Genomic DNA, 16764 nt, shown 5'->3' with positions numbered 1-16764 from the left:
GAGCCACTGGCTGGAGCTCAGCTTGCTGGAAGAAAATGCTTGAGGAGAAAGGAAATGACACTCTTCTCAGCATCTCACCCCGGTAGCTATACCTGGATATCTGCTTGATTGGCATAGATTGAGGGTTAGAGCAATTTGGCTCCAAAGGTGCTGAGGTTTTAGTACTGTCCACTAAAGAATGCACTACAGTCATAGAAAATAATGACAGTCAAGTCATAAAGGTGAAGTTTTGTTGTTGTTTTGAGGAGGCTTTCATGTTGTCAAAAACATTTTAGTTGTGTAGTTTATGTCAGTTTGTCTCTTTAGAACAGAGCTCTTTGGGCAGGAAATGTGTGCAGTGACTGTCCTAATGATGGGCTTCACTAATGCTGAGTAATAACAGCAACCATAACAGGACATCAGGAAATAATTCTTTACTGTCATGTATGGGCTGCATGTGTTGGAAGGGGTTTTATTTCACTTAAGAAAGAGACAAAGACCAAACTGGTACCCGATCTTCAGATCACAAGGTCATTGCCAAGAGACCAACTTTAAAAATTCTGTGTAATTAACCAACTAAACATAACACAACCAATCACATGGTGACTTTCTTTGTGCTATGATACCTACAGAAAAATCCAGCCTTTTCATCAAACTCAATTCACAGTACCCGGCCACAGCTCTGTACTTTGTATCTTCTGTGTCAAACTCTATTTTCAATCCTTTATGTCAAATTTAAATTCATGGCAACTGCATTCAGATCTTGATAGAATTGCCCTAGACCCCAAAGCCATTCCACAAGACACACACACATGCTCACAGATCGATGCACACACGCATTCGAATTGGGTTTGAACTCACTTCACCTAAGCCAGAGTCAAGAGTTTTGAATGACTGCCTGTTAGCTAGAGCTTCAGCAAGTTTTCGGTTAAGTACCTGCTGAACACAAGGGTATAAAGCAATTGTGTCTTCACCCCTCAGGTGAAGAAATCATATCAGCCAAACTCTTGTTTGCGATGAAAATGGACCCTCACAGTTTCTGTGGTATTTTCCCATTACTGAAGTTTAAATTGCTATTAGTTTTAAGTGAACTGAACAAATTGGTGTGAGCGATGAAAAATGGATAAGTTTGACTCTGAACATACCATTCTGCTTTGTCCACCAAAATGAGGTCTTGATTAGGCAGAAAACCAACAAAAATACCCTATCAACTTACAAACTGATAGAACGTCCAAAAGAAATCACTCACAGTGCTATCACTAAGGCAACATTCTAGACGGCTCTGAGATATGAACTGACCTCTTCTATGGAAATCATCTTTGCCTGGGTATCCATATATGTATAAAAGGCCACAGTTTTTAAAAGCTCATTTTCTCCCTAATAATTGTCTGTTTTTAAAAAGCTATCAGCAGGTGCACCTCATTTCAAAAGCCTCTTGTCCTTCCTAATACAATATTCATCATGATTACATAGTATGAAATAAAAAGCAGCAAAACATAAGCAAAGAGAGTTCAATTAAATGCAACATAATCTCTGCAGAAAAAAATGGTTCTGTAGCTAAAATCAGGTTCTGATGCTAGAAAAAAGGGAATATATTTCTACGTATTTTTAATTATATAGAATTTCCTCAAACATGATTTTTCATAATATATTCCATTAAGTTAACATCATATTTGAAGAAAGAGCATTTTCCGATTTCATTTTCAGCCTGATTTTGAGCAATTACAGTGTCATTGTTCCGCGGTAGAAAGGTTGAATTCATTTACTGTGCGGTTATGCTACTTATGATTGATGTCTCTTCTCCAAATGATAAACCAATCACCCCAATGATGTAATGTCATTTTAAGAGTGCCATAATCACATTTCTCTCAAACTAGAAGCTCTGATGAGTTCTAATAAAGATTTATGGTAGATTAAAGGCCTTCATAATATCAACAATGGATTGCTCATTTGATGAGAGATTTGATTAGGTAATTTTTTTGGAAAAAGAATATGAGTTTACTAAATATATCAGGCCTGGCTTTGAAGAAGGGCATGGGCCATCATAAGTAGCAGTCCATCATTCCATCTTCCGAATGAATCATCTTTACTGCATTCAGGTGGTCCTCTCTAATTGTAGAGGCTGAGGCCAGTGGTGGCATACAGTCATGGATGAAGCCAAAACACAGTCTCATCAAGGAGCAGTCTTGGCCTGGGAAGCTCAGTACTGCTTTTGATGGGATATGTTAATGAACATCAGGAGCGGCCAATTCAGAAGATAAGTCCAAAGCCTGGGGGTTAGGAGCAATTTATTTCTGCAAATGTCTCTTCTTGGGACATGGGTACTTAACCCTAGATATTTCCCACTCCTACATTCACGTTTTTGAGCTTATCACCAGAAGGAGAAATCAAAACAGTAATGAGTATTGCTGGGCCTGGGGCAATTCTACATTTGGTTTAGAGGTTTAGAGGTTTAGAGGTTGGGGGCTAAGGCAGTAGTCACAAAATCCTTAAGAGTAGGACAGAACTCTGTGACGTCTCTTCGCTCTGTGACTATGAAAACCACGAGAGAACTTGGGATTCAGAGGCAGCATTTATCATGGTACCATGTGATCAGCTTGTTACATTCAAGCGAAGTGGCGCAAGTAGAGGGTTATAGGGAAGGTCACCCCCCAAAACACTTCAGACTTGGCAAGACATTCAGTATTCATGTCAAGGGGACACATTTTAATTGCAAAATCACTGAAACAAAGCAAGGAAGAAAAAGTCAAAAGCCAAACATCAAAAAACAAGAGATCTGAGATGTACACCATTTGGGCACGCAAGGGTGTCCAGGGCCACTCAGCTACGACCAGGCTCTTAGCGAGACAAAAATCCACTGTTCGATTGTCTCTCTGCACTTCACCTTTGAGGCCTGCAAGCTCTCATGTGCGGCAATGGGCAAACTCCTTCCACTGAAGGAGGCCCAAGCCCTGTTAAGCTAAGCAAATCCTCTTTGGTAACTGACCTTCCACAAACGAATCCTGGAACTGCAATGCCAGCAAACGACAAATGCATGTCACCTTGACGCGCTACCTTCTCCCCACACCGCCTTCTCTCCAGCCCTTGTTTCAGACTTGTCTTTTTGCTGGAGACTCAAGAACGTAACATATACAACATCACACATTCAGACACCACAGTTTCCTTACCACTGCTGGAGGCCTGCTGGGGCCCTGAGCATGCTCTGAGCAGGTATGAATTGGGGGAGAATTCCTCATCAGGGTTGGTGTCCATGATTTGATGGGAGGTGTTGCTGTCTAGCAATGGCATCTGGCAGCTAACTGGTGGAGGATTATGGGAGCTAGGCAGCTGAGCAGATGGAAGGAGGCTAGACGAGGATGTAGGTGGAATGGGACGACCTGGGAAAGAGGACAGAGGGGGCAAAGGTCAGCAATGAGTGTCATGAGAGCATCCAGAGAAAGTCACATTGAACCACCTCACAATACAAATAGCCCCCCACCCCCAAAAAAGAAATGCTCCAGATGTATCTTTTAAAGTGGTTTGAGGTTTCTCCAAATGTCCAAATGTGTACTACAGGAAGTTGCATATTTCAGAAAATGGGCATTGGCAGAAATCTCCATCTTAAACAGCTGAAATGGCATCATTCAGGAAAACAACTACATCTTCTTCCTCTGCCTGCTCCAGTCCTAATCCAAGTCCCTATCATCTCTCACCGGACTCTCCTTGCTGCTCTCCCTGCTTCCACTCTTGCCCCCATACCCATCTACTCCTCACTGTCCCCATCCCTTCTCCACAGCAGCCAGAAGGACATTTTAAAGACAGAAATCAGGTCATATCACTTTCCTGCTGGGCACCCTCCAACAGCTTTCCATTGCATGTAGAAATGACCCCAAACTCCTATGATGACCTACATGTCTTGTCTACTCTGGCACTAGCGGCCTCCCCTACCTCACTTCTAAGAGTGGCCCCTACCGCTCTGTTCTTGGTCCTTTATTGTCCGGCCAACACGGACAGCTTTACTTCTGCTGCTTGAACATGCCGTGCCACGCCATCTTGAGTCTTTACACTTCCTGCCTCCCTCTGTGGAATGTTCTTCCTCACCACCTCACTGATATTCACAAGCCTGCCTGTTCTCCTCATGCAAGCCTTCCCTGTTTGCCTTCTTGAAAGGCACCCTCTTACCTGCACTGTGCCTGTTTAAATTTCTTCATAGCCCTAATTACTATCTGAAGGTGGACATCTTTCTATTTAATTCCTCTCTGTATTTTCAATCTCGTCCTCACAAGTAGCACCTGTTGAATGAATGAACAAATAAATAAGGTAGACTAAAACCAAATCGATGAATGTGGGGTAGAAGTGGAGGGTGGGCAGGGTGACTCATCTGTATCCCAAAGAATTGGCCAATGCCCCCACTCTCTCCACCAGGTAGGTTGGTTTTGCTTTTCCTCACCACCCCATCAGGGAATTCCTACAGAAAGAAGCACTGCCTCCCAGGCCACGAGAAGGAGTAGCCAGCCTGGCAGGTGGGGAGGGACTTGCAGCTGCCCTGGGGTCAAAAAGTTTTCCCACAGGGAAAGCTGCTGCAACCTCTCCTCTCTTCTTATGGGGCGGGGAGCTCCTGGCAGCCAAGCTGCTGAGTGAAGATAATTGCCCTGTGGCCTTTCGCCTGACTCACCCTTACCCCTTGGGGTCTCATGTTGCTTGCTTGCTGGTTTTGGTTTGTTCATGTGGGAAACTCAGAAAAATGAGCCAGAGACAGCAGCCTACAGGATGCCCTAAAGCTAAGGTGTGGAGGCATGGATAAGGATGAGAAAGTAAACTCAAGAATCGGGTTAGAGTTTCAATTCAGGCAATAAGTGCCTCAAGAAGCACATGAATCAGAAGGGATGTGTCTTCCTGCTTTTAGATGTGTTATATATGTGAATACATTTCCAGGCACCTCAAATGGATGCCAATTTTTGACATCACTTTCATATCTGTATTTATTAACATATTCCTCAGTGCATTGTTATTGACAGATCAGTTTGGTTCAGTACAGTGTAGGGGCATCTTCTTGTATTACACCCTGCTAGACACTGAGGATACAAAATCAGAAAGACATGCTCCCTCAAGAAAGACAGAGCAACCCTCAAGTTGCTCACAGGCTAGTAGGGGAGGCAGACAGGTAAACCCATCACCTCAGTACCACATGATAAAGAGCAGGATGGTGGCATGTAAAGACATGGTGCTGTGGGGGCGGAGAAAAGAGCCACTTGGTCCAGCCTGACCAGGCAGAAGTAGGGGTGGAGAGTCCAACAAAGACTCCTGGGAAAGGTGATGCCTGAGGAGTCTTCCAAAGAAGAGGAAAGGGGCCTCTGGGGAGCAGAAATATGATGAACGATAGCACAGAAGCACCACTCTGGCAGCCTACCACCTGTTCTGAGCGTGGGGGTAGCAGAAAGAGACAGGAAATAAGACTCTCAAAGCGTAAATAATAGGGGCTCCTGCTCTGTTACACAATTAAAACAGAATCATCCTTGAAATACATCAATGGATAAATGAGGTTTGATTAGAAAAATTCATTTCATTCATAACTGTTTGGGACCTATAAAGGGCATGCTAATCTTCCCAGATGCTCTGGCAAAGGTGGATTGAACACATCAGAGTTGTATCAGAATCTGTGCTAACATTTAACCTATACCTTCTCCGACAGGTCTCCTGTACTAATAACAACTATCATTATTACTATTTTAACTGCTAATATTTTTGCACAGTGACTATCTGCCACTCCCTGGGCCAGTGACTTTACATATAGTGTCTCATTTATTTTTCAAAACAATCCTACGAGGCCAGAATGATTAGAATCCCCATTCTACAGATGAGGAAACTGAGGCACAGAGCAGTGAAACTCCACATCTAGCAGGTGACAGGGGCCAGGAGTCAGACTCAAGTTACTCTACTCCAGAATCCACCTGCTAACCACTCTGCATGGTGTTTGCCTAAGCAACATGGGGACAAAAAAGGAAGAAGGTGACTAGGAGAATTTGGGGGGGTGGTTTACAGGAGATCATGTTTTCAATCTCCCATCTCCCAATTCTAAGACACCCTCAAGATTTCAAATAAGAGTCTACGGCTGACAGTAGTTGTGTAACATCTTTGTATGTTGACAGATAGTAACTGCACTAGTTGGGGTGAGAACTGGATAATGTATATAACTGTTGAATCACTATGCTGTATACCTGATGCCAATATAATATTGTGTATCAACTGTACTTCAATAAAAAATATAAAAACAGAAATATTTCTAGTAAGAAACATTTCTTTGAATGAATGGTTATGTATAGCAGCTATCATCCAGCAGAGTTCAAAGCTTTTCTCGTAATTCTGTTATCAAGTTCAAAGTGGCCCCTTCATAGATGTTACCCTCTGCCTTCTTCAAGGCTGCTGAACGCAGAGATGTCCTGGTCAGGGTGCTGTGTTGTCAGTGTTGACATCCACTTACCAGCAAGGTTTTGGTGGGAACTAACTTTAACTCGCAATCAATAGACTTTAAAGTCTGTATTATTGAGGAATATCTGAAACTACATGTTGAAGAACAAGGATGGCTGGAAGCCAATTTCTAAATTCCTTTGAGTGACTGAGGTGGAACTGAAGTTCAACTGCAATTTTCCAGGAGCCTGATATGATAGTTGCTGTGAAATCATTCTTTACATGAACTTTTTGAAATTTTGTTCACCATGAATTCATTTCATACAGTTCAGACAGAACTGCTTTTTTAAATTTATACTAATGCAGACAATGGAAGAGCGGTTCTCACACAGTGAAAGCACTGGGGTTGCTTCGATGTACTGAAGCACAGAGCCCAGAACTGTCTGATTCCTACCCCTCTCTGGTGCGTGGGTAGCTCCTTAAACTGGTACACGGTGGCTCCATACTTTGGTAGCTCCTTAAACTGCTTGCTAGTACCAACCACTACCTGGGAAATTTCTCAGTCTGTAAATCTGTCCCCAGTCAAATTGTATGTTGTTCTCTATTTGCTATGTCATTGGGTGATTTTGTTCACTTGTGCTACATTTCCCCCCATTACTATTCCAACTGACAGAGACCATCTGTACAGGCACAAACAGGTTCCAAAGTACAGGGGAGAAAGCTGGAGTGTATACAGGCTCATTTTATATCCCATGCTTTCTTACTAAAATACCCTGTGTGGGATGGGCACATAACCAGGGCTATGCATTTACCTGGCTTCTACTTTACACACCACAGAGGCTTTCTGACCCCAAAACTATTTCTGAAGTTCCATTTTGAATGGGTATAGAGTCCTGGGAAAATACTCAGAAAACAGAGTTTAACTGATCTGTTAAAAAGCAAGAGGAAATATGCAAAAGCAGCAACATGTTGTTCATTAAACTCAAGTGGTCTTGTGTATGTGTGTATTTTCTAAGATCTCTGCGTACATCAAAGTCTACCTTTGATCTGTATGATTGGATTCCCCCACGACTTCAGAAATGGAGACTAATGCAAATTTTGCTAATTTAACTTTTTCCAAGTGAAAAATATTTTGTGATAGCTTTAAGGCATGAAAATTTTCTGATAAAAAGCCCTCTAGATGGACAAAGCAGTTCCCTCACTAATGCTAATAGACAGGTAGTGGCTGTTTGAAACGCTGCCTGTGTAAAGAAGGATTCTGAGGTTGCCGTGGGTTCCAATCCCAAGCCCTCAGTGGTTCTTTCTACTATTTCCCACATTAGACAAGAGTGACTGTTAGAAAATGAATGAGGTATAAACCCCAAACTCATTGGTTCTCTCTGGAATGCACTATAGAGGTCATCCTAGGGGGTAATTAACCGTGGGCAGAAACAGAGCTCCCAGAAAGAGCTTCAGGGATGGCTCACACAGAATGATTTGCAAAGAGAGAAAGAATTTCTTGGGTCAAAAACTAGAAATCTCCTGGGGGTTCATAAGTTCAAGGATTTAATAAAAATCTGGCCTTTTAAAAAGTTGAATATTGTAAAAGGATTGTATTAACATAGGCAAAACACTTGGTTAGAGGATTTAAACAATTGTTCTAATGGCATTTCCCAGTACTTGCTATTTATTCAGATGTCTGACTAAACGGTGCATTTTTTTCCCCAAATGCTTGGGTTTTGTGAAGCCCATATTTTGAAATAGTTAAAAAGAGAGGTATATGAATATATGTGTAATAAAAATAATTTCAATGCCTGAGATACTGCCCTCCTATTGTTGGAAATCAGCACACTTTTAACAATGCAGTCCAACTCGCTCTCGAGTTCCACAAGAACTTTGTTCAGAAAAGTTCATCTGAGTTTTCAAGTTCAGCCAGGTTCTGCACACAGCACTTGCAGAAGGCTGTGCTCTGGGACATTCTTCCTCAAGAGATGCCAGGCTTCAATATGGCGCTGGGGTGTGGTATTCATGGCCAAGAGCACTCAAGGCACAAGGTACCTTGACAAGGGTGCTAGCTGGACTGGCAGCCCCCAGGGAACGGGGGAGGGGGGAATAAAGCCCCTGCACACCTGTTCAGCCTATTTTATCTAAGATTTTTGTTATGTCCCTTCCACAATTATCACAACAACACTTTCTAAGAGATGTTAAAAACACACCCAAAGGCCAAACCAAGATAGGCACTCAGGTTTGGGAACTTCTGAAACTACAACGGACTATGCCTAACCCTGGACTTGCCTCACATTCAAATTCACCTGCTAATTGGCTTCATGCATTCCCTTCTCAGCTTCTCTTCTGCCCAAATGAAATCCTGGACTCTGAAGGACATGACCATCTAATTGTGTTTTGCAAATGTTTATTTTTCCCTTCATGTCTGCAGTATTTCTCTGTACTGAGCAACCTATTTGCACCTCTTGGCCTACCCAGTTCTACCTGTCCTGCAAAGCCCAAGTGAGCACTGGAGGGAACACAGACTTTGGAGCCAGGCTGACTGAGTTCTGCCACTGCTACTTTCTATGTGAGTTTGAGTAACTTCACCTTGCTGGGCCGCCCAGAGGATGCACTGATTTCATATGCTGTTGCCAAGGCTGGAGAAAATATACATGAGGTCCTTAGAATTGTGTGATTCAGAGTAGGTACAAGGGCCTCGATGGAGCTAATGAGGTTTGCGGTGTATTGTTTCCAGTTGTTTCACAAGCACCTACTGTGTGTGCATGTCTGTGCCCCAGGAGGTAGGCTGTCACTGTCTGGGAGACGGTGAAGCTGGAATGATGCAGCCATCTTGCCACTCAAGGGGAGAGGCTGCCTGAGAATGGAGTCAACAGGGAGGAAAGCAGAGACAGGTTGAAGGGAGAGACATTTCTGACAGCATCGTTAGAGTACTGGACTCAGCCAGGCCCGCAGCAAGTCTGCGGCTACACTTCCTAATAAAGGAACTGATTCGGTTTCCACCTTACTCCCATTTTCTGTTCTGTTTTGGATTTTCTTTAAGCCAGTGTTGAGTTGGTTTTGTCAACTAGAACCAAAAGCATCCTGTCTAAAGCTGGATCACCAGGCCCAAGTCAGAAAATGACTTGGCCAGTGCCACCCAGCTACTGAGCAGAATTGAAAAAATAGGTCCCAGGTTTTCTGCCTCCGGAATTATGAAATCTTCATGTTCTAAAGGCTGACTCCCTTCCTGCTAAATCCCCAGAAGTGAAACATGTGGGTCCCAGAGAAACCAGTTATGGTGGGAGGTATCTAGTCTATTTGTAAGAATATTGTGCCCATTACAGAGCAGGGGAGAAATGCAGGCAGAAGCTGTCCAGTTGCTACCAATCAAGCATGCGCTCCAGAGCTTTCTGTCCTCGGCACTGGAGGACCAGGCTCTGATTGCCTTCCAGCTGGCTTCGGGCCACACACGCACCACACTGATAGTGGGGTAGGGTAAGGGGGCTCAGCTTCTTACCTATGCCTTAAGTCTAAAATAAGGGACAGTGATAACACACATTTCAACATAATTGCAGAATATAAAATGACTTCAATGAACATGGCATCCTAATGTTAAGATATTGACATCCTTTATATTGGCATCATATTATATATTTATATTCCTTGTAGCTGCCTGTGTATATTTAGTGCTGAGGTCAGGCTACTTCAGTTGTTCTTAAAAGGGGGCGTTCTTGCTCCCAGGGGATGTTTGGCAATGTCTGGAGATGTTTTTTGTTGTCACAATTTGGGGCTCGTACAAGACGCTAGTGGATAGAGATTAGAGATGCCGCTAAACATGCCATAGAGCACAGTCTCCCACAACAATTTCCAGCCCCTCATTTAACAGCCATGATTAAGTAACCTGGGTCAAAATGTGTGATGGCTTTAGATTAATATACTTTATATTACATGGTCAATTTCTAAGCAGCTCTTTTTGCCAGCGGATAAGACCAGGGCAGATATTAGAGGTGAAACATCTGATTCAATCAGCTTTTTTCCCCACCCAAGAAAACTTAAGACAAATAAGCTTAAATTGCCATTAGAGAATTTAACTTAGAGGGTGGAAAATTTAACTCAGTCTAATTCATCACTGAAGGAAGTTCCAGCACGCCCTCTGTGGAGCTTAGAGAGACTGCCCAGAGAGAATTGGGCTGTCTTTACAGGGGCAAGAGATTCAGGGGAGAATGTTCCAACCCAGCTCAGATCACTGGACCTCACCTGAGGAGTTTTCATGGTAACCTCTCATGTCTTCTCAGTGAGGAAATATCAGCCTAACCGGGTTTGCCGGACATCTCACCCAGTTGAAAGTCTGTTTTTACAGCAGATGATCTAATTGCCCCCTTCACTCACACTTCACTGAACTCACTAGAGACCAGTTAAGCATTTTCTTGAAAACAAATCATTTTCAGATGGCCCTGGCAAAACTATCCTGATTTCGCACAAGCTATTATACATAATTTCTTGGCAGATGGCAGGCTGTTGGACTTGCCCCAGTTAAAGGGCCTCTTCCAGGAGCTCGAGCCTGAACTGCCTTCACAGACTGGCCGCAGCTCTATAGAATTTGGGTGTCATTACTAGATCTCACAACTTGCATGTTTATGTATCACATCTCCCTGGAAGCATTACACTTTGGAAGGTGTCAAGCACAGATCAGGCTATAGGTGGAGAGTAGAGGCCTCCCCTTTTGAGGACACATATTCACTTTATGGGCAGAGACATAGCTGTTTACCAAAATGTGATATATCTTCAAATACCTTCTAACCAGAAATTCCTAGGTGCTTGACACATGTACCTTAATTACATCTCCCAGATCCTTTAAGAGTAGATGGCATTATTATTTTGATGCTGTGTAGTTGTCTGGGTCAGTGCTGTCTAAGAAAACATTCTGTGATGATGGACATATTTTATGTCTACAATGTTTAATACATGTGGCTACTGAGCACTTGAAATGTGGCTAGTGCAAGTGGAGAACTGAATTTCTAGTTAATTTATGTTTATATAGCCACAGAACGTGTGGCTAGTGGCCACCACACTGGACCGTACAGTCTAGATCATGGTTCCAACTTCCCAGCTCCTGGTAGCCCTCACTCTTGCATTTCTTCCCTCCAGATGAGGCCAACATATTTCTGATTGTACAAATTTGCTCATGTCACACTTTCCTCTCAACTCTCACAAGACTCCCCACTGCCTACATAATATAGGTCACACCCTTACCTGGCAACTCTCTCCTGCCAGACCTCCTTATTCCTTATACTCTAACTACATCAAAGCAATTGTACTATTGAATACATGTCTTTCCTGCTCACCTCCACCCTGCACATGGAAAGCATTTCCCTTCTCCCTGGCAGTCTCAGCTTCCTCCTGAACACCTCCTTTAGAGACTCAGCTTGAGCATAACCTTCTAAGACTTTCATGATCACCCACCCACTGGTGCCCAGGACATACTTCTATCACTGCACTTATAATATGTTAGCCTATTTAAACAAATCAATCTGAAACTCTGGCTCACTCATGAGACTGTGAGTGACTGGTTAGAGTTATGGGTTGTACATGTTGGAATCCTAGTAGTACCCAGCCCAGAGCCTGTGTACAATAAATTGCAGTGTGACTGATTATAACAATTCACTCCACAAGTATTTACCAGATTTATATCAAAGGCACATGGCACCGACTTCCCTGCTGGATGGTCTGGCTGTCGGTCTTGGGTTTTAGGTGCCTCTCAGTGGGTATGCATCTTGCTGAGAAGACCTGATTCTGATTTTTAAAGTATTTTTTTCATTTAATCAAGTGCCTAGATATTCAATCACTGCTTCATCTGCTGCTTAAATGAAGACAGTGTTCTGTGACAACCTTGGAGGAAAAATTGACCGCTAGATATATTAAGAGACAGAATGTCAGTGTCCAAGCTGGCACACCTTTCTAGAGGATTTTCTAGGATGGTGGGGTGACCACATTTTTGGCTCAGCTGCTGACCTGAGAACTTAACCCCTGTGTAAGACGTGATTCCACTGGAATTATGTAAATTTCCTGCCCTAGGGAACTGCTTGGGAGATGCGACTCAACACCATTCAGGAACACAAGATGAAAGTGCTGAGCCATGCAGGCAGCACAGCCCCTTACAGAACTCGTCTCTGAGCTGAGCAAATGCAGGAGATTCACCGGACTGCTTCCCTGCCCTCCTGGCACCTACATTATACTCTCAAAAGAGCTTAGTTGGGAGACAGACTGCTAGAAAAAGACTTAAACCATATGCCCATGCCAAAACTTAATTTTCAAAGGGCTTCCTTATAAAACATTTTCCATAAGATATGGGAATCTTTTATTTTTATGTTCACCTCCTGGATTCATGGTACATTGAAATAACAGTATTACCAATCACTGAGACTTACTGAGCTCTTACAATGCACCAGGCATTGTTTCCAAGCTCTTTACGTATATTATTATTCTAATCTTACAACAATCCTTTAGAGTAGGTAAAATTATCCCCATTTTAAAGATGAGAAGACTAAACTAAGAGAAAATAGAGTTTAAGAGGAAGAAATTCAGCCCAGGCATTCTGGCTCAAGAGCTCATACCAAGCTGTGCAGCACCGATCACTAATGTGACAATGTCACAGGCATTAGAACCAGACTGAGTTTCAAATCTTGGCTCTGTCACTGATTTGCTGGGTGACTTTTTCAAGTCATTTAACTTTTTGGTGCTCAAAAAGCAAAATGTGTATAAATGTATTTTGCATATTAAGTGAGATATTTATAGAAATATTCTGAAGTAAATGGTGTTATTATCATTCCTTTGAAGGATATGAGATAGTTGTCCTATTCCCTGCCCAGGATGTTTTGAGGATCAAATAATAACATATATGGAAGTACACTGTAAATGATAAAGCATTCTACAAATGGTAATTGTTTTCTTCCTCATGACTGGAAGCTTTCCTTTTCAAAGCTTTGTCTGCAGACAGCAAACACATCAGAACTGTAAGTGTGTGTTTTGCTGTGTGCCTTAGGGACCACAAAGATAAGACAGGCTCTCCACAGCAGGTGCTAGGATCATTTCATCTCTCCGCTGCCCACACTCACACTGCCCTGCTCATTCCTTGATATGGTCCTTGATAAGGTGCTAAAGATTAGATATGTTGGGAGTCTAGCCAACAATAGCCAATAGAAAGGCTGAAAATCTCCCCTTGAAAGATGCAGAAATGTTTTGAAATAACAATGGAAGATGCAAATTAGACCCATACATGAATATCATGTACATTAGTTCATCCCTTCCCTGAACAGCCATTTGAAAGTCATTGCCTTACACCTAGCAAGTCTCTAGCAGCAGTACAATGAGAAATAGTAGTGGAGTTAGGAGACCTGGGTTCCTTACTAGGACTACCTAGATGTTAGCTAGTTGGGTGACTCAGAGCAAATGGCTTAGTTAGCGCATGCCGTGTTACTGTACTACCGCATGACAGCGCCCACCTAGTCCTGTTAAGGAATGTGATCAGGTAGTCTCAGCCACAATCAAACTCATATTCCAGTTGAAGAGGCTCATATTCACCAACATTTTATGAGCATTCACAATGTTCTAGGTGGGAAGCTTAGCATATTTCATGTTTGTGATATATGTAATTTTAAAAATTTTGTAATCTTACATGATTTTCTGTAATTTATGTAGTCCTTCCAACAATACTAACAGGAAGGTACTATTACTATCCCCATTGTACAGGTGAGAAAACTGAGGCTTGTAGAGATTAGAGATTAAGAGATTTGACCGAGGTCACACAGTAAGTAATGGACAAAGCCAAGATACTAATCGAGATTAAGTATCATATGTCCCCCGTGGAGTTATTGCAACATTAGAGATGTGAAGAGAAAAGAGTAGCTAATTCCAACTAGAAAGCAGATTAGAAGCGACAGCCATGTGGGGGCAACAAAACAATCATCTGGGAGCTCTCCTTTAGCTCTAAAATTCCATAATTTCTAAGTATCATTCTACCCACATAGCAGGTACGGATCAATAACTGGGTCAAGATCACAGGGAAGGTTGTCTTCTAGCAGAAATTCACAACTTGACCTGCACCTTACCCATCTTCTTCAAGCCTTACTCTACTCATGAGAGTCAGAATGAATCTTCAAATTCCCCTTTGCAGGCTCTGCAAGGCGGGGGCTGCAGGCTGGTTGTCTGAAAGCTCACTTCGAACACCCTCCAGGGAAATTATGCACTGATGCAGAAATCTGGAGACATGAAAAAACGACCCTAAAGGGGCAAGAGGAAGCATTAAGGGAGAAAAAGAGGAGAACTAAGTCCACAAATGCAAGTATGATAGTCATACAGACCACATAAGGCTACTCATCCTCAGGACTGGGTGTGAAATGATGGATCTGTCTGAAATAGCACAGTGCTATATGCTCTGGCTGAAAAACTGTGGAAGGAGATGTCTCAGAGAATTTCCATGACATCCAGGCAGCCTACTACCCTGCTGGATGATGAAGGTGTCTTAGCTCAGCTCCTGAGACGTTGTTTGTGTGCACACGTGTGCACATGCGCACATGCACATGTTCTTAAATTGACTGCAGTCAGCAAAATTAATATGCGCCCACAGCGTGCCATTGGCCAGGTCTCTGTTTTCATAAATAATGCCTTTCTTGCCTTTTACAAGCCTGTTTGAAGACCTGCAGTGCATCCTGGCTACAATTCAAAGCCCATCTAATGAAAGCACCTCCACTGTCAGCAATGTTAATGTCACTTTAAAGAGTGTGAAATGTTGCTAAATGTGTCAGGAAACAATTAGATAACATAAGAGGCATGTTTTCTCAGTGCACCGAGAAATATATTATGCAGGCAGGAGATAAATGCAGTTTCCTGAGCTCCAGCATATTCAGCACTCTCCTTCTCCCTCTTTTTTTAATCCAACAGAGAAATTGTCTGGCAAGAGTAAGCCCTTTTTCACATACTTGGAGAAGGGAGAAAGGCCTGCTTTGCCTCTGACTGCTGTCGCTTGAGCCCTGTGCTATCAGGCTTAGTGAGATACAAACAGTCTTCCACTCAAATTAAATGTGTGCCCTCCTAATTAGCATCATAAATATAGGTTTCTCTGAGCCAGAGTTGATAAAATTACAGTGTTGGGCTGGAAAGAACCCGGCAGCTCTCTTGCGCCGACACAATGGCTGCAGCATTTGCACAATTAGAACAATGCCCCCAGAGTCTGCCCCCACCTTCAGAGGTCAGCCTGGGGAAGGAAGGTAAATGCCAAATGGGCTGACATTAGGATAGCAGCCGGGCCCAGATGCAATCTGCTCTTTGTATGTGATGGTGTAAGGTTTGGCGCCTAAACTCTGGGGAAAACGGTTCTTACTGCAAAGCTTCTTTGTAGAGTTTTGTCATCTCAACAATGTGTGGGGATCTAAAGGCATGAAGTCGCAAAACCTCAAAGGGGAGCTGAGTAAAAATGGATTTTCCCCCAGTCTCCACCCACCACTGCTCTCTGGGGTTCTGAAAACTCACTATGCATGAGGTAACAATTTCTTTCCCCCCAACCCTGAGATGTGGTTGCCCAACTTCTTGAGGGGTAATCATGAATTAGGTGAGGTAAACTCTAGAAGAAAGGAGAAAGGAGGCAGTTAGTAAATAAAGAGAGATGAAGGCAGAGACTGATGAATAGGCATAGCCACTGAGTGATTGTCAGAGGGTGAAAAGGAAATGATTTGTTTAAGCATTATTTTCAAATGATCACAGTTGCCAAGAAAGACACCACTGCCAACCAGGGCTGAAATACTGAAAGACTTAAGGTGAGTGAGGAGTTTGGGTGTCAGGTGACTCAATGATGTGCAATTTGGGGCATGAACAAACAGCTTTGTGTGAGCAATCAGCAAACTCCATCGTGGTGGAACTAATGTGACTGAACTTAACATATACAAAAATTCACAGGCTTTTTCTTATGGAAACTTGCCACATGGTACAGATGCAGGACAAAGACGATTGTGGCTAGTTGTTCATTTGTTTCACAATTTATGTAGTTTTGCTGTCAGTAAGTCTTAGAACCTGGGGGTAGTGTGGGCCTGCTGCTCATCTCCTTCAATATGCTTTTATTTAGAACAGCTATCTCACTGCCTTGCTCTCAGATGAGTGAAGTTCATAAAACGACCTGGATAAAGTCACAGAGAGCTATGGCTAAAGACCACCAAATGCTCACTCTATTGAGTTGACCTACAAATGCTGATGACAAAACTGTGGTTCAGAGAGAGAAAGCGGCTTTTCCCACACCACACAGTGACTTAGTAACTTGAGCTCAAGGCTCTGTCCACTAAATTACACTCCTCTTACCAATATTCAAATTGAAGGACAAATAGAAAACCCAAAGTTGAAGTTAGGATGAAAAAAATTCTAGTTTCAGAGCAAACGATATTA

The 16764-nt window shown here is 42.8% G+C and overlaps 1 protein-coding gene across 12 annotated transcripts in view; it reads right to left on the bottom strand.

Annotated features, from left to right (window-relative positions):
• Positions 1 to 16764, bottom strand: part of TENM2 (teneurin transmembrane protein 2) — a 1165071-nt gene that overhangs the window by 353408 nt on the left and 794899 nt on the right. For 10 of the 12 annotated variants that reach the window (XM_057491503.1, XM_036884772.2, XM_036884776.2 and 7 more), the window contains one exon: positions 3147 to 3356. The exons of the other annotated variants lie outside the window; for them this stretch is intronic. In XM_057491503.1, the coding sequence (XP_057347486.1) occupies positions 3147 to 3356 (210 nt within the window). The remainder of the gene's footprint in view (positions 1 to 3146; positions 3357 to 16764) is intronic. 12 annotated transcript variants of the gene reach the window in all.

The sequence above is a fragment of the Manis pentadactyla genome, chromosome 2, assembly GCF_030020395.1.
Source record: "Manis pentadactyla isolate mManPen7 chromosome 2, mManPen7.hap1, whole genome shotgun sequence".
In the NCBI taxonomy this organism is placed as follows: domain Eukaryota; kingdom Metazoa; phylum Chordata; class Mammalia; order Pholidota; family Manidae; genus Manis; species Manis pentadactyla.
The sequence above is the reverse complement of the archived record's forward strand: the minus strand, read 5'-3'. Positions and strand labels throughout refer to the sequence as shown.